The following is a 19,146-nucleotide window of genomic DNA, read 5'->3' as shown; positions in this document are numbered from 1 at the left end:
TATGTTAGTAAAACCTGGTAAATATTTGCCCCTTTAACATTAACCAGACGTGCTTTAGCTCTCTTGGCTGCAGAACTCCAAGACAAAGGGAGCGAGGCAAGTGCAATGGTCGTATATAGGCATGCCGAGCTTTTTCACTCCCGCAAATGTGGTGTGTGCTGGAGCGAAATCGTAGACTGGGCTGGCTACCAAAGTGAAGATTTAATGATTTTCGAAGGCAAAAACTGGTAATGAGGTAACATAAATGTGGCAGTGAAGCAGAGCAAAATACAGGGGGTGCGGTGGGTTTGGCCGGGTCCTGCTCGCCGGCGGGTCTGGGGTTCGAGTCCCACGGGGGGTGCCTTGCGATGGACCGGCGTTCCGTCCTGGGTGTGTCCCCTCCCCCTCCAGCTTTATGCCCTTGTTGCCGGGTTAGGCTCCGGAACGCTGCAAACCCACTTGGGACAAGCGGCTTCGGCCAACGTGTGTGTGTGCAGAGCAAAATCGAAGAACGTAAAGGTCCACACTGAAGTCACGCGACAGGAGCCGCTCCAGAACCTCCGAGGAAGGGCACCAGAGATGAACTGGCTCAGGACCTGATAAAGCACACACTCATAAATCTGAACGCAAATATCTATAACCTGCTGCTCCGTGCTACTTTTGAACCATGATCTCACGTCTGAATTGTCTCAAATAAAAGTTCTGCAGCTGCCGGCCTCTGAGATTGGAGCACACAGGGCCGCTTCTTGAACCCCGACTTCGCCGGAAGTCGGAGCGAACCAGATTTTTCCAGAGTGCGCAGGATGTTGGGATTCTCCTAAAAAGCCCACGCATGAACTGAATGGATTTTGTGAAGAACACTCGGTTGGTAACACAACACTCTTGAATTAGAAACACATCAGAGGGCTGCTGTAACTATGCTAGGAGAGAACTGCGGGTCCACAGCTGTCACTGGCATGTGAGCAGATAAATATAGGAGCACATCTGCACCTGTCCTTTCGCGGCAAAAACACACGGAACTCGTGTCACGCCGGTTTTCTTCAGCTCATAAAATAAAAAAATCCCTAAGTTCTGCGCTCGGAACGCGTGGAGACATGTCTGTCTCGGGAAGACGGGATAGCGTCCATCATTCTCACTCGCGCATCCGAGTATCCATCACCACTCACGCGGGCAAATGTCATTTCCAAGAAACTGGAGCATCGATCTCTCGTGCCCGACCCCCCTCCACGGGCGTGGCGCGTGTCCTGGGAGGTGTAATTCATTTCGATAGATGGCAGCTGTCTCCCCGGGGACGCGTCGGTGGTTTACTTTAATGTGAAGCGATGCGTGGCTCCCGCTCGCCACGCGCTCCCCTGCCCAGTGGCATGGGCACGCGCTCGCGCTCGCGCTCCGACTCCTGATTCCCGCGCTGCGAAAAAAAAAAAGATGTCGACGACGGCGGGAGCGGAAGGAGGGCGCCGCGCGACGACGGAGAGGCGCCGCCGCTGCTGCCGCTCGCTGTGGACGGTGCTGCCGCACGTCAGCCTCATCGCGTCGCTCGTGGTGTACGGCTGCTTCGGGGCCCTCGTGTTCTCGCACGTGGAGAACCAGGGCACGTTCAACATCACGGACGGCGAGTACGGCGAATTTCTGCTCCACCTGGTCGACGTGGTTCGCGTTCGGACAGGTGAGGCGACTCACTCCCCCGCGCGCCAACTTCTTGCACTGTCGCCGGCTTTGTCGTGTGTTTATTCATTTTTTTTTTTTTTTTAAAAGTAAGAAATCGTCTGTGTAGAGTTTTTTTTCGATATCGGTAAATTATATTTTTATTGACATTAGAGCGCGTGTGTGTTTTAAACGTTGCTCTTTTAGATAACTGCTCCGACGAGTGTTTGATGATGGTGGATGCCCACATCACGGCCAAATTCAAATCGATATGGCTTCAGCGTCCGCAGAGGTGGAACTTCTTCAGCTCCCTTTTCTTCTGCTGTACCGTGTTCACAACAGTGGGTGAGTCGTACGACAGTAATAATAATGTTGAATACTGCCTGTGCCGCTAGTTGTTATAAAACATTCTGTTGGTTCTACAAGTTAAAAAAATTCGCATTAGCCTTTTTATATCTCGACTTGTTTGAGCTCCTGCTTCAGAGACAGCGAATCATGTGAAACTGACTTAAGTTAGTCTCAGTTGTTGGAGCCAATAAATGTAGTGTTATGAAGGACACACCTCGTTCCATTAGATGAAAGTTTGACAAGAATAATAATAATAATAAGAAGAAGAAGAAGAAGAAGAAGAAGAAGAAATACAAACTCCGGATAAATGTATTTGGACTGTGAAATCAAAACTTCCCCACTCCTCCGTGATATATTAACGCAGTTATAATCTAATGCATTATTAATTTTTGCCTCAGACCACCAGTTCCGCTATAATTTTCCGGAAAACTTTTTCCACGATCAAGCATTCATATCGAATATTAATTGTGTGACATGTGGCCCGTTCCGTGATAGGGCTTAAAATGCTTTTCGTTGTTCGTTACTTTATGTCTGAGTTTATTTGTGGTGCAGTTAGTTACAGAGGACACCCTGCATAAAACTTGACCTCCAGTACGTTTCGGTGGATGCCGGTCCGCTTTTGTCAAACTGTTATGAAAATAGCTTCTTGTAGGATTGTTGCTGTGGAGACCGGTTCAGCGTTATGGATTTTGCTCAAATGGTCGCACGATTCGGTTTGTTCGCCTGTGATGCGGACAGCTGGAACACACCAACCCGGCCAAGAAGACGACTGATGACAGCTGAAGACAACGGCGGAAAAACAATGTCCCAAGTGTGGGGCTTAAAATAACCCTAACAAAGACACTTACCGTGTTTTGGCCCGGCTCTGACTAATGGCAGGGCACGTGTTTTGTACCGGGTCACCGTTCATGCTGTCCGTCACGAAATGTCCTGTAGAGCGGTGCTGTACACCCCACTGCAAGTACTGTATATCTGCTTCACCATTTATGTCGGGGTGGATCTGAGGGAGTAAACATTAATTAAACTGTGGCGTGCAGCGCTCTACATTTGGATGGAGCAAAGAGGGATGCACAGGCAGTTCGTGGCAAACATTTACACACACACATTGACTGAAACCGCTTGTCTCAAGCAGGGTCGCAGCGAGCCAGAGCCCAACCTGGCAATAGAGGGCTGGAGGGCTTGAGGGAGAGGGGACACACCCAGGACAGGACGCAACACCACACCCTCACAAGGCACCCCAAGTAGGACTTGAACCCCAGACCCCCCAGAGAGCAGGCACAGGCCAAACCCACTATGCCACTGCATCACCACACCCACCTCTGACAAACATTTATTAGAACACTAATAAACAGGAAAATAATGCTTTTAGTCCAAGGACCCCATTTCTACAGAAATCCGTAACTCAAATCAACTTTCCACATCTGTTTAAATAGCCGCTGGTTTTCTCCCTTTTCCACTGGCAAACATAGTCACCCTCTTATTTTCCCCGTAAGTCCCCCCAGTGGTTGCCCACTTACTTACATTTTTCCCATAATCCAACTGTTTCCAATAAACAGGTTTCCTGCTCAAACTCACGGTAATGCCTGTCTTTACAATACTGTTACGAAGAGTTTATGTTGTAGCTCCTCTGATCTATTACGATTTCTGTTAGAAAAGTACAGTATGCTGTTGGAAAGGTCCCACACACAGAGAGTTTGTCTCCTGTAGCACGGGGAGGTGGAAGATGGGGCTGTAAACTAGGTTACGGTTTGTGTCACAACATTAATCGATTCGTATTAAATTCAGATTCATCACAATTTGTGGTTTTGTATTTTCGGGAGTTACGTGGCACGATGGCACAGCGTGCACTGAGACCTTATACATTCGGTGTGAGTTTGAATTGGGCTCAGTCTGTGTAGAGTTACCATGTTCTGCCCATGTTTGAGTGGGATTCCAGAGACGTGTGTTTCACATGAATTGGTAACCACGCTGTGTGTTAGACTGCGTGTTCATAACTGTAGGTGAATTGCTGGAATATGTATTTGACAGAGATGTCAGCTACATGCCAACCAACACTATATAACCTTTTACATTAGCTTCAGGTATAGACCATAACAATGTCATGAATTCGCTGACCAGATGTTATGAACCTACATTCCCATGCTTAAGCAAAAAACAGAATTAGGGTTGTGCTTTAAACAAGAATAACAGACAATTTTATAGAGATCTTTTGAATAGTTGAATGAATACTGTTCCAGTAAGGGTGTTTCATATCATATTCCCAGAGTAATTCAATAAAATTGCTAAGAGCGCTGTGACATTTAAATCACAGCTGAGGTGGCCCCGGAGTTTTCCTGTAAAGACATACTGGCGTAAGACAAACTCATTGAATGAAGTTGAAGTTTTTTCCTGGATGCTGAGAGAGGTGTGGACGGGGAGGAATTTGGCACATGCATAAAATCATTAGTCCTCACTGAAAGATAAGTGAAGGTCATACTCTCTTGCTTCCTTAAGAGCATCAAAAGAACAGGTATCATTGCTTGTTAAAACTTGATGCATATTATCTATATGAAATCTGTATGCATAAAGTGCATATAATGCCATTAAACATGAACTTTTTTTCCACTTTAGCGAACTGACTGGTCACAGTTTAGCACAGTTTCATCTGTAAGTAAATATGATGTGTAATTTTTAATGAGATTGTCCCCCACCCCCTCGAGCATCAATCCCCAGAGCCCAATGTATGTAAATATCCAGAGAAGGTCTCTCTTAATTGCCATAACAGACTATAACTATTGTCTGGTTGAGATCACTAGAAATCTCCTAACGTCTCTCCAGGCTAGAAGAGCACTGGATACCTCAATAAGTTTTATAAATTCACAATGTGTTTCTTTTGGACTTAGATTACATCACAGCTTATTGTTACAGAACAAACTGCTTGTTGTACACAAACAGCTCCAGTAAAATGTGAATAAGCAGAGAATTGCAAATGGGTCAGTGGTTAATGCTTTAATACGGTTTAAGTTGTCTGAGTTTAAGCTGGCTGGGACCTATCCAAAATTACCCTCACAGACAGCCTGCAACTGAACAGCAACTGAAATGACTTACGTATCTCAGTGATTCCTCGGATGCCATTAGCACGACTGGTCCGAAGAATGAAACCTAATTTGTTTAAATGTTAGCTTTTTCTGTGTTTATCAAACCAGATAGTAACATCTACTCAAATATATCACCAACCAAACCAAATTATGATGGTAGCCCATTCCATTTGACAGAAACACTGATGAGTCCTGTTGTCCTTTGAATAAGTCAAATACACTACTGAAGTTGAATATATAGTATGTATGTGTATGTGGCAAAGACTATTAAAATAAATCTTTTATAATGTGGTATCACAGTAATATTTAATTTTTTTTTTTAAATTAAAAACTTGTTCTGAAAATAATTTTAACAGAAAACTGTAAATTTTTTCTTTACAAAGTCAACTTTTACTTATAGTTTTAAGCCTAAGTTTAAGCCTAATTGCTATAATGCCTCTGTGTTTCCCAGAAACTTACATTTCCTTAAACTAATTTCCTTAACTACATCATCTCTAGAGGAAGACAGTGGGATCTGAGTAGGACTTATGAGTAGGACTCATGTTCATATACAACTAATTGTATTTGTTTTATTTCATATGGGAGTATCAAATATAAGATGATCCTTAATGAAGAAATGCACTAAAATTATTAATCAGAATAATTAAATGAAAATAAGTCTGTTTCCCTCTTTATACAGCACAGTGCTTTATAATTACACATGGCCATTCAGTGTAGGTACTGTATTGTATTGTATTTGCTTTAGTGTCTAGTCACATTAAACAATAGAGGTTTTGCAATTAGCTCTCACCTTTTGTGCTTCTGTAGGAAAATAATTACTTCTGATAGTTCTGAAATAACAGTGACCCTCACCAGGAACAGCAGGCTGAAACTGACTTCACTTGATTTCCGGAATATATGTTCAAGCGGACAATGAGACAAAACTGCTGTTATAGCTTTGCGTTTATGCACCCTTAGCTTTATGGCTCTTCTGTCATAAATTTAATTAACTTTAAAGGTGACTGAGTTTGGAATGTTATCTACATCTCATGATGAAACAGTCTTGGAAACCACACTATAATGCAGAGTTTCCTCTGATTTAAAATGGTTGGATGTATAATCTAATTTATAATCCATCATTATCAAATGATGGCATGACGTGGATTGCCAGGGGCTGCAAGACAGTGGCTTTCTGGGGACTATGATGGCTCTGGCCCTGTTCCTACAGCACAGAAGGAAAGCAGAGGCTCTTTCACAAAGATGGCTGTTGAGCCCGCTGAATCCAATTCACATTTCCCACTACACCACGTGCACGTCTTGCTAACCATCAGTGGAGACTGCACTGATTCTGTAATGCTGTAAGGAGCTTGGTATGATTGGTGATGTAATCCTTTCTCTGAAATCCATTCTCCCTTGCAGAGAATTTGGCTCTCGGTTCATATGAGACTGAGTCTTTCAGGCTGAGTCGGCATAAAGGGAAGGCAGCACACAGACAGGGGAACGTTACTGGCCATTCTTTGCCTTTTCAAACATCAATTACAATCTGTACAAGGACGCTTAATATAGGTGAAACAGGATATTGTCAAAATAAATATGTGAATATTATTTTACAAGAGGCCATTGTCTACCAAGTTTTAAAAACCACCTCACCCAACAATCATATTTGAGGTTTATTATATTCATTTATCCATTCATTATCAGCAATGTGCAGGTTTGCAGTGGACTAGAACTTATCCCAGGAAGCATAGCATTATTCAGGATACGCTCTGGAAAGGATGCCCGTTAATTACAGGGCCTTTTGGACACTCCTTCTCTCACACATACACACACACTACAGGCCAGTTAGAGATACCAGTTCACATAAAACATATGCCATTGCACTGTGGTAGGAAACCAGAGCACCTGGAGGAAATGCAGAGGGGAAGAACATGCACAGTCCATACAGACCAAACTAAATTCAATCCCATGTCCAAGTATGCAACACAGGAGCTGAGAGCCATTCGCACTAACTGCTGCACCACCGTGCAACAAGGTTTATTGAAAGATTTTTTTAATGAAATGAAGTCCATCTAAAGTTTAGAACAATGGATTTGTCCGGAGTGGCTTCTTTTTGTTTTCTCTGAGCTGCATGTCGATCTGGAGAAAAGCATCTGCTAAATGAATAAATGTAAATTACAAATGGTTTAGCAAGCAATGTTTGCCTTTGATCTCTGAGCCACGCAGAGTGGACCAGGGCTGGATTGGACTCCGAGGCTGATAACATTCACTGACATGCATGCAAAGCATGCAGACTTTGCTTTAGATATTTGTAGCACACATAGCATTCATTAACTTGCATACATTATTTAGAAAGGAGAGCCCATATGTTATATCAACTGCAGAAGCGTGCCGAGAGACAGACCATAGTACAGATAACTGAATGAGAAGAAAAAGAAAAAAACAATGCCAATGGATCCCCAGGGACATGGAGATTGCTTGGTTTGGAAGTATAGAGCGAACTGAACAGCCAGATGTATAGGCATGGCTCTCTCAATAACTGGATGAAGACAAACAGTGGTTTCTAAGATGATGCTGCAGACGGGAATGAAGTTTAAAAAGAAATTAGCCGTTTGGTAGGTGCTGGGCTGGCAAGCAGCGCAGAGGAAAGAGGTGGTCCCTAAGGAGCCGGCAGCACCCTTTATTTCTCCGCTCTTCTGACAGCTGCTGTTCCTCTCGCTATAGAGTGCCGAGCTGCCTCATTAGACCCAAACAGCAAAGGCCAGCTGGAAGCCGCACTTGAGGACAGCAGACTGGAGAGGAGCTTGGCCTCGCTGAAGCCTGTTCAAACACCAGACTCTTGCTGATGAGAAAAACTGGATCCTGGAAGTCTCTGATGCCATCCAGTTAGGAACTGATTAGGACCAGGAATAACTCCAAAGAATGATATCATTGAGATAATTTGGATCTAAGGTGGAACAGGGAACAGGCACACCTCTGGCATCCACAGTCTGGAAATAGATAACCTGTCTTTACTGGGAAGTAGAAACTTGATTTGGTGTAATGAAGGGGTGTCAAACTGAATCCTGTCTTGGGTCAGATTTTTCACTTCTAACATCTTGCCTGAATTAATTTTTTAGTTGACACTTTGGTATTTCTTACATTCTTAAAAACGGATGTCAAGGCTGCTGTCGTAAACTGAGAAAAAAGTTTTACATTTTTGGGAAAACACATCAATAAAAATAGGCAATTACGTACCAGTTGTGTCCTGGACCGTGAAAAGCTCATTCTATACATGACTGTAAGATTTGGGCTTCATACTTGGTGTAATGAAAAGAGTCATTCTATGAAAAGTATCTGATTTTTTATTCAAATGATAATATATCCTGTATAATGATAAAAATAAACATCCAAAAATGTTATGTATAGAAACACACAGTGGCTGAAACCATTTGTCCTGAGTGAGGAGCCTAACACGGCAACACAGGATGCAAGGCAGAAGGGGGAGGGGACACACCCAGGATAGGATACCAGTCCGCCACAAGGCACCCCAAGCGGGATTTGAACCCTAGACCCACCAGAGAGCAGGACCTGGCCAAACCCACTGCACCATCACACCCCCTGCTGAGATAAGGATAATTCTGATATAAACAGGAAACAGAAGTAAATTATATATTAAGCTGTGCCAAAATAAAAAAGAGATCTTTGAGTCTCAAAGTCACATTTATTATTATTCTTATTCTTCTTCTTCTTATTATTATTCTTCTTATTATTATTATTATTATTATTAACTCCCTACATTTGCAAAAAAAATGTAACTAGGAAGACAGTTTGTGGAATTAGGTGACTAAGGCCATCAGGGAGGACAGTATGTACCTACTGCAGCTCATCATGGTGTATTTTAGGAGCCACAAAATCCAAATTGACTGGCTTTTTAAAAACCATAACCTGATCATTACTGCTCTCTAACCACTTTACCTGGTGTATACAGGGCTGCCATTCCTGCAGGTGCCTTTACTGTCAGGTAGGGAAATTCATTTACAGCAACATGGCCCCTTGGAAATAGTCTCTGTTTCAGCTTCTGAGCTGGATATCGATAAATAGATGCATTTCTTGAAAATAATAATGTTTTAACGTATATGTGCAACGATTCAATTGGCAAAAAGACACACCAGTTTTACAAGCGAGTACTAGACTTATATTTGGGGTGGCTTATAAATAAAATGAAGTGAGTGCAGGAAATTCGACAGAGACAAGTGGTTGATGTGCATGAAAAATATATGTGGAGTGCTTGCAGTTTAAATGGGCAGAGATGTTTGTTGCGCCAAAGTGTTACTAGTTCTGTGCCTTATGTAAACATGCATTTGTAACAATTTCAAGGAAGATATAAATCAAATAAAGAGAGATGTCATTTCTCTCCTTTTCCTGTTGATACATGGTCCTAGAGGTGGAGGCCCTTAATTGTCTGTAAATGCGTTAAGAAGTCTTTTGAGGTCAGATACAAGCGATCACAGTCAAATGCAACAGGGTAATTGCACCGCTTGGTCTGCACACAGAAAGGCCGTAAATCACCGATGCTTTTGGATGAAATCTCATTTCAAAACCATCCAAAAGCAAATTGTAATTCAGGTCAGCACAATCCGAGTCACAGTTTGCAGTCAGCTTTCAGCTCAGTTACTTCAATTTACCTAATTTAGGGGGCATTACACACCATTACGATAAACTGGGATCAAATCCACAACCAACTGCGTAGCTCACACTCATTCACTCACGACCCACAATGTACTTTGTCTCATTACAAATACATCATGCGCAGTGCCTATGTTATTTTATTTATTTACTTGCTGTTATGTTACCTTTGTGAGCTGGTAGGGAGAGTTGGTGGCATAGTGGTTAAGAGCTACTGCCTTTGGTTCCAAAAGGTTGCAGGTTTGTTATCCCACCCTCTGGCTGTAGTACCCTTGAACAAGGTACTTACCCTGAATTACTCCGGTAAAATTACCCAGCTGTGTAAATTGGTAAATGATTGTAACCTTGGCACTGTAAGTTGCTTTGGAGAAAAGCACCAGCTAAATGAATAAATGTTACGGTGCTAAATAAACACTTAACAACAACATATGTAAACCTGGGCACTTGTGTATCAGAGGAGAGGTGTTTGCTGTGTAGTTTCTTGTAGAACATGGAAAAGCATCTGTTCACTGCAGGATTCATTTGAGAGAGATGCAAGGTGAAGTGTGTTTGAGGCACAGTGACTGACTGTAGTTGTAGACCTTTGTCGTCTGAAAAAAATGCAACATGATTATCTTAAATAACAGAAAAAAGTTAGTAGTGGAACGTAAGTAGTGAAAAAGCAATAGCCCATTGGGAATCACTTGGTTGAACTATGCTGAGATGATTGAAGGCAAAATGAATGCGAACATGGGTTAACAGGCAGAGGCTTTAGAAAGCTGACAGATACCAGCAGGGGAGAGCATTACATCACCCACAATGCACTTGGCTGCAGTCATTTTCTATAGTAGTATTACCTCATGCATTCCTTTCTCTTCTAACACACTGCCACTAATGAGTTTTTTAAAGACACCTTTACCCCTTGTGAAGTACAGATGCTTCCAAAGTGCTAAATATTTGTTCTCTCCACAGATTAAATCAGAACTATCATGCAAGCTGGGGTTAACTTTTATTGCTGAAAATTTCACATTAGCTTGTCAAATGAGAGCATACACACACACACACACACACACACACTTTGACTGAAACCACTCATCTCAAGCGGGGTTGTAGCGAACCAGAGCCAAACCCAGCAACACAGGGCATAGGGCCGGAGGGAGAGGGGACACACCCAGGACGGGATGCCAGTCCGTCGCAAGGCACCCCAAACTGAGTATTTTCACTAATATTATTGACAGAAACTAAGACAGAAAGTACATCACGCAAAGCAAAATATCAACCATCATTTTTAAATACAGCAGAAAGGAATGGTTCTTGTTTCTTGGAGTCTAATAGAATGCATTACTCAAAAATCACCAGCAGATGGCAGCACATCCTCTTCTTTCGGCAATAGACGGGCAATCCCTGTGCAGTTAGTCCTCGACTTATGACATGTGTCGTTTACGACAACACGGACTTACGATGACCGTGCCAACAACCTTATTATATTACTTTTGAATATAGATGTTTGGTCATAACATCTAATGAGACCACTCATTACGACAGCGCTGTACGTTTTCATTTGTGATTCCACTTAAGTTACTTTTTAGTTAAAATGCCTAGTAGGGGGAAAGTGAGTATTCTGGTGGTGGGGGAAAAAATCAGGTTTGGAAACGAAAGTGAAAATAATTAATGTATGAAAAAATGGGACAAAGCTCTCCTCATACGATGTGTAATTCATGCATGTTGATTGTTTATATATCTTTATGGTTCATATGATACAGCATAAGGTGTTTGAGACTTATTATGATGTCATCGGAAGGGAACCTCCTCTTATGTCTTGGTTCAGTGTGCAACAAGTTTTTGTCAGTTCACTCTACCGTAAAAATAGGAAGAAGAGTATTTTACTCAAACCACTTAGTCAAAATGAACATGGCAGCTCACAGTAGTCAAAACCTTATCAATACTGTCAATATCTTATCAATATCTGACCATTAAAATGTGGTGAGAAAGAAAGAAAGAAAATCACGAAAGATTTCCGTAGCTCACGCAGACTGACCCAGGTGTTCTTCCTTTTTAACTCTTTCAGGTTATGGAGAAATGTTCCCTGTCACTTTACCTGGGAAGTTGTTCTGTATCGTTTATGCCATGGTTGGCATTCCCCTAATGCTCCTGGTGATCACCGATGTAGGTGACATTCTAGCTATCCTCCTGTCCAAGGCCTACATCCGTCTACACAAGTTATACAAGACTTCTGTGTCCTGCTGGTCGTTTAGAAGGGACAGGGGAAAACAGGTGGAGGAGGCCATGGTCCATGACAGGACCTACACTTTCAAGAAGGACGTCCTTATCCGAAAGCCCATGGACATCAGCCAGGTACTGCACCAGCAGGCATCTATAAGGAGCAAGTCCAACCAGCTGCAAAACGCGACCATATTCAATCACATCATTGCTCGGGAGAACCTCGGCCAGGGCCTGCTCCAACCCAGCCGCTCTTGTCCCGAACTCCACCAAATGCCACTGAACAAGGACACCAGCCTTTGGAACTACCCTGAGATTGGGGAGGAACTGGATAAACTAGATGTGCCCATGACGGTCATTTTGTTGGTGGTCTTTGCCTACATTCTTTTAATGGGGCTGATACTACCCCTGTGGGAAGACAGCATTACTCACTTTGACGCCTTCTATTTCTGCTTCATCACCCTCACCACCATTGGCTTTGGAGACATTGTGCCCCAGCACCCCAAGTTCTTCATGCTCACCTCCCTGTTCATCATCAGTGGCATGGCCATCATGTCCATGGCCTTTAAGCTGAGCCAGTCACGCATTGTCAGCGGCTACCGCAAATGCATGCACTGCATCAGCGGGGGCAAGGTGAAAAAGTACAACGACTCCGAGCATGAACAACTTGTGACCATAACCAGTAAGCTCAAGTAACGTGACTAGTTCTACGTTACATGAAAGGCCCACAGTTCCGATTCCTGCATGTTCTGCAATGCTTTGTGTAAATATCGTAATGATCAAGGTTAGCTCTGGTTCTTAGAAGCTCAGCTAATTCAGTTGTGCCAAAGAGGGCCCTATAGTCAGGATTATTTCAGAGGCAACACTCTTGTGCATGGGAATTTGCACTTTGCATGTTATCCATTTATGAGGACAAATATTTACCAAAGAAATGCTGGTTCCAGGTTTTGCGTATTGATTCACAATAGAAATGATTACCAAAAATTGTCAGTCTGGTTGCATAAGCACTATCCCACTTTGCTGCAGGTAACTGACACAGGCCATGGCAGTGCAGAACCAGCACTTGGCCAAGATAACTGGTGCTTGTACCTACAGTCCAGATGCACACACACACGCGCACACTGTCTGAAGCCACTAGTCCCATGTGGGCTCGCGGGGAACCGGAGCCTGATCCGGCAACACAGGGCGTAAGGCTGGAGGGGGAGGGGACACACCCAGGATGGGACACCAGTCCGTCACAAGGCACCCTAAACGGGACTTGAACCCCAGACTCCGTGCCACCGCACCACCCTCAGTCCAGATCAGTGCACGATAATGCTTGACATATTGTATTTTTTTCTACTGCACAAATGATGTTTCCTCTTCAGGATAAAAATGCATGTGATAGTTCATTATCGTAAAAGCTGCAGTCTCTGTAAGGATTCAGAGTTTGTGTGTAATTAAAAAAACTCTTGAAATTGTATGAAATCCACAGTTCTGTCAAAAGAAATCTAGGCTTTCAGAACGTAGGTTTTAAAGATATTACCAACTGTACCAATTTAATGTAACTAAATGGATATTAAGGTAAAAATGCACATTTCTGAAGGTTACACAGTGTATGATATATTTTATTGTTTTGATTACCTTGCATTTGTGCTTATGCTGTCATTTGTCGAACTGTGCCTTTTATTGTCAGAATGACATTAAAATATCTCCAACCATTGTAGTAGTGTGTAAATATTTTATCAAACGTTGAGTGAAACCTGTTCTTTCAACATACACATGTTAACAATGAGGATGTCGCTGACAGAGGCCCGGAGGTTTTCTTCTTTCGGGAAGAGGTGGAGGTACATACACCAATAGTCAAACTTAAAGGAACAAACTAAATGTTACAATTTATAAATGTGATTGAAAAAATTATAGTTCTCTTCTATGATATGTAGAATACACAGGCAGCTTGTGGAAAGAAAACCTAGAGAAATATTCCATGGAAATTTTAGAGAAACAGAACTTTGAGAAGAGACTGAGCTAAAACCAAGATTGTTTTCCTGCTGAACGCTTTATCGTCAAACTATTACTGTCCAAAAGTCGCATACAATTTATATAACTGATATCAGATATCGTGTCTAAAAGGAAAACACATCTGTAAGATATTTGCTCAAATTAATTAATTGTGAAATCGTGGTGATTCTCAGTTAGGAAATTAATGACACTTAATGACACATATGCCTATATGAGATAAAATTATATATTAACTGTTTCACTTCTGGTGTGCTGTGGTTTGTATATTCACATGCAACAACAGCTGCATAAGTTAGAGTGTAAGATACAATATGTCATCTCACATCTTCTGAACCGCTTGTCCCATACGGAGCCTACCCGGTGACACAGGGCGTAAGGCCAGAGGGGGAGGGGACGCACCCAGGACGGGACGCCAGTCCATCACAAGGCACCCCAAGCGGGACCTGAACCCCAGACCCACTGGAGAGCAGGACTTGGTCCAACCCACTGCGCCACCGATACAATATGTCATATTAATTATATTCCATTTAACACAGATTGCTGCCAAACACTACTATACTTGTTCTTTCCAACAAAAGAAATTCAACTGCATTTTTTTGTTTTACATTTACATTTACATTTATTTATTTACATTTATGATTTAGGATTCAACCTGTTATTGATTGACCACTAGATGTCAGCAAAAACAGAAGCATGGTGACACAGTATCAATGGGGGTAATAACAATAATAATAATAATAATAATAATAATAATAATTTGAAATACCTCACATGTGTCACAACAAATTGCTATAAAACAATCTGTTTTACAGGGCTCCCCTGTACCCTAATGCCTCAACTTGTTTGAACTCCTATTTCAGACAGTGAATCTGAAGCTGACTTTAGTGCCAGTTGTTGCAGGCAGTATTAGCGTTCTAATGGACACCCCGTTCCATCAGATGATAAAAATGACAAAGACTTAACATCCATTTTGGTTTACAAAAGGTATCGACTGATGCATTACGCAGAAGAATTGCATTGCTTTTCACATCTTACACACTTGTCTGAACCACTTGTCCCATTCGGGGTTGCAGGGAGCCAGAGCCAAACTCAGCAACACAGGGCGTAAGGCTGGAGGGGGAGAGGACACACCCAGGACGGGACAACAGTCCATCACAAGGCACCCCAAGCAGGACTCAAACCCCAGACCCACCGGAAAGTAGGACCCGGTCCAACCCACTGTGCCACCACACCACTGCGCCCCCCCCCCCCCCCACACACAATTGCAAATCTAAAATTGAATGTAGGTAATACTACACTCACTACTGCTCCCTTCCCCAGCCTATGTGCACAAACGGAAACGAAGATCCTCAAAATAATGAGAATTTATTCGGAAGATAAAGCTTTGCATTGGTTGCACAGCATGGTGCCCATTTATGAAGGCTGCTCCAGTAGAAAATTTTCAGATCTCCTCTGAAGATGTGTTTGCATTCCAGGGGAAATTAAATCCACGTCATCTTCGAGTCCCAGAAGTGACTATCGGCCGAAACCTCTGCCGCTGCAAAAGACACTATGGAATTATTGTGCAGAACTGATACAACAAAAACAGGTTTAATTATGTGATCTACTGTTGCTCCTGTTACCCAGCAAAACAACAGAGTTAGCCCTCGCGTGATGGGGTCCCGACAATTAAAACTGCTACGATAGCTTGTAAAATATACGAAAATATATTACTTTTTTATAGAACAGGCATGTTATTCAGCATATCAGCATGACTGCCTGTGTCTGGAAAATTGATATTTAGTGTGACGTTCGGCTACTAAGAGCATCATCGGTATTTTATTTCTGTGCACGAGTGTGGGGATTTCAGAAGACAAAACACAGTTATTGTTCTATTGCCGTGTCTAGGACACTTTTCGGCAGCATTCCATGCGTTAATCCCTCCCTGAAGCTTATAATTTTTATTAGCTTTTAATAATAATAATAATAATAATACATGTTATTGCAGCATTTATAATAGAGGGAGGAGGAGGGCGAGAGAAAGAATGTGTGTGTGTGTGTGTGTAATGTTCACTTTTCCAGTGTTTGTTGGTGTTTCACCTTTTTCCAGTCACTTTATTTTTTCCACTTTAGTTTCAATCAGGATCATTCTCCTTTCCTTTGATGTATCACCATCATTTGCATCACACTTACGCTTTTTTACCATGGTCACGAGGGTAAAAAATTTTTTCCAAATACAGTAACACACGAGACACTGTTAACAGCAATGTGTTTGTTATTACGAACCATTGTATGTGCAATAACTCAAATTTTTAATATAATAGGCTTAATTATTGAGTTTTCATTTGATTGTTACTAAGGGTGTTAAGAAATCAACTTCCAGTCAGTAAGGGGGTTGTTTGTAAGTATGGGTTGTACATAAGTCAGACGTTCGTAATCGGGGACTGCCTGCATTTAAATGTACTTTATACACCTCTTATGTGATCATTATACACGCATGCTCTTCATGCCAGCCGCACCAGACAGAGCATGTGGTCTTTCTGACATACATGAGTCCTGACGGCAGGACATCTGTGCTCAGTAAAGGTGCTATTTGGTAGTAGGTTGGAATCTTGCTCAGTCCGTGTGAAATTTTAATTGTAGCAATATTGGAAATTGTATTTTTCATATTAAAACATGCAAATTATGAGTCAAATGATGAGCCAGTTCCCTTTCCTTTGTGGAGCAGCTCTGGACATTCACAACCCTGTATTGGACAAGTGCTTATTGACGAATAATAAATCATGGAAACGATAAAAGACGAGGCAGAAATAAATTTCATAACAAAAAAAAATGTTGGTGTTTTCATTGTCTTGCATAAAAATACAATTTATTTTGATATTTTTTTTAATTTTGCAAGTGTTTTTTTCATAACAAATCAAGGTACTTTGAATCCCACACAATGGGAAATTGGTAAATGAGGGGAATTTAAAGAACAAATCAACCCTACTTTGTGAGGAATGGATGTACAGTATACATAAGTGAATGAAACGATAAAAGACATTTATACATACAGTACATACGGGGGGGTGTGGTGGCACAGTGGGTTGGACCGGGTCCTGCTCTCTAGTGGGTCTGGGGTTCGAATCCTGCTTGGGGTGCCTTGTGACAGAGTAGCATCCTGTCCTGGGTGTGTCCCCTCCCTCTCCAGCCTTATGCCCTCCGTTGCCAGGTTAGGCTCCCTGTGACTCCAAATGGGACAGATGGTGTATGTGTACATACTGTACTTAAATACATTTATAACATATTGGGTTTATTTCTAGGATTTCTATGAATCTGACCAGTTGCTCAAACCCCACCCCAAACATATGGAGTCATTTAAAACATATAATGGCCTCTTCAAGTTGAATTAGGACTCAGTTTTGTAGTATAGTAGTTTTGAGTAGTTAATATTTAAAAAGATGTATCCTGTACAGTGAAACAGCTGGTTCACAGGAATATAAGGAGAACAGACTGTCTTCACTCACTGTGCAAAACTGTGCTGTTCATTGATATTGCTACTACTGTTTTATGGACGGGTGTCCTATCCGGGGTGTAACCTGACAAACCTTGTGCACTGTGTTTCTGGGATAGGCTCCAGACCAACTATACTTGAAGAAATAGTTAAAGAGTGAGCAACCTCTATCCACCAACAATATTGTCTATATTGATTTTTTTGATTGATCATTAGTTTCAAGTTTTTTAATTAATATTATTTCAACATCAAAATTAATACAGTATTTTTACAAATATCATGTAAAAATATAATATGACAAACTTTGAACAATCAATTACTGTCTCTTTTCAGCCTCACTGTAGTGCAGACCTTTCTTATGTATTTTACATGTGAAATCACAGAGCACTCCACAGGTTTTCCTTTAGTCTCCCATTCTGGGTGCACCAATTCCAGGCATCTTTGGCAAGTCAGCTTCAAGTGTCTGCATCACTTCTATCTGTTCTGAAACGCTGTCGCTGTGTGTTGGGTTCAACTTCATATTTAACTCAAATTACAATCTATGACAACTGCCTTCAAATCTATAATGTAAACTGTGTAGTAGCAGAATAGATGGGGGCATCAGGAAGATTTGAGAGAGTCGTAATACATAACCAGAAAATGAATTTACTCTAGTTCTATGAAATGCAGTAACAGGCTATAGAATAATTGAATAAATTGATGGCCCAGTCAAATAGGGCTTATGTTCTGAGTGTGTTTTACAAAGGAAAACACTGCTGATATCGAGGAGTGATAATCATTGATTTTCCAGGAAACAGACCACATAATGCACTACTAGTAACAAATCTAAACATGCTGTAACCTACAAAACTTGCCTCACCTAATCCCTCTGAATCAACTGCAAATATGAAAATCTATCACATAAAATGTATCCTTGTGCAAATTTAATTTCATGACAAAGAAATCTGTAGTCACTGTGTAATATAAAATTTACTAATGATATTATTTGCCATTCTCCTTCCCTAAAGAAACTTGTCTGTGACTTTAGCAGCTTGGTCTCATCCACAGATGGTTGAAGGAATCTAATGAAAAAGTGGAAACATTTCAAAAAGGCAAACATACAGTGCTGACAGGAAGATCAATTTGCACAGCTGACAGCTCACTTTTAGTTTTTTTTGGGGTTGACTGAAATCTACCAAGGCAGACCCAAGACTCCACTGAGGGGAGCCGTGTGATGCACTTTCAAGCTAAATATTAGTTTTTTTTTTTCATTGGATTTTAGGTGACTATAGTCTATGGTGAGCACTCTTAAAATAATGTTTGGTATACTATACCTCCTACTTATCTCAATATCAAATGCAATCAGATATGATTTTCCTCATTAACATTTGCACATCTCAAAATGAGATTAAATAAGGAGAAATTTAATAAAGAAAAAAATTCTAATAAAAAAATTTGTTCTTATCAAACACAGCTCATGCAACATTTTAAATGAAGTTCAATAACCAGAAGTGCCTGTGGCTGTTTTAGATTATAATGGAAACGCATCAGCCAGTGAGGGGTTTTAGAGCCTGTGGTTTGATACTGTACCGTACTGTATATTATACATTTCCATCGCTGAAGAGGCGCTGCAATAACGTGCCGTTGACAGTTCTTTGAAACATCGGTGAAAAGCAGCGTGGAGTGACGTTGCGCGCAGTAGGGTGGGGTCTCCGAGATTATTTAAACTCTCTTCTTACATTGCATCTGTGCCTAATTACGGTTATTTAACGTTGGGGTCACGGTCTTTTTCAGAAACGGGAA

At 41.7% G+C, this 19,146-nt stretch overlaps 1 protein-coding gene across 1 annotated transcript; it reads left to right on the top strand.

Moving 5' to 3' along the window:
• Positions 1-1,257: 1,257 nt before the first annotated feature.
• Positions 1,258-12,749, top strand: kcnk18 (potassium channel, subfamily K, member 18). The gene is made up of 3 exons (XM_018766222.2): positions 1,258-1,645; positions 1,831-1,968; positions 11,740-12,749. Exons 1-3 carry the CDS (start codon positions 1,405-1,407, stop codon positions 12,585-12,587), a joined length of 1,227 nt encoding a protein of 408 aa, XP_018621738.2. The 5' UTR covers positions 1,258-1,404; the 3' UTR covers positions 12,588-12,749.
• The last annotated feature ends 6,397 nt before the right edge of the window (positions 12,750-19,146 follow it).

This window comes from Scleropages formosus, chromosome 8, assembly GCF_900964775.1.
Source record: "Scleropages formosus chromosome 8, fSclFor1.1, whole genome shotgun sequence".
Classification (NCBI taxonomy): domain Eukaryota; kingdom Metazoa; phylum Chordata; class Actinopteri; order Osteoglossiformes; family Osteoglossidae; genus Scleropages; species Scleropages formosus.
This window is presented reverse-complemented; position numbering and strand designations above follow the sequence as displayed.

Excerpts from the sequence above, each read along its gene's own strand:
- kcnk18 (XM_018766222.2), top strand. The coding sequence starts at position 1,405 with ATGTCGACGACGGCGGGAGCGGAAGGAGGGCGCCGCGCGACGACGGAG. Across the intron at positions 1,646-1,830 it reads CGTGGTTCGCGTTCGGACAG|ATAACTGCTCCGACGAGTGT; the intron begins GTGAGGCGACTC and ends TTGCTCTTTTAG. Across the intron at positions 1,969-11,739 it reads TACCGTGTTCACAACAGTGG|GTTATGGAGAAATGTTCCCT; the intron begins GTGAGTCGTACG and ends TAACTCTTTCAG.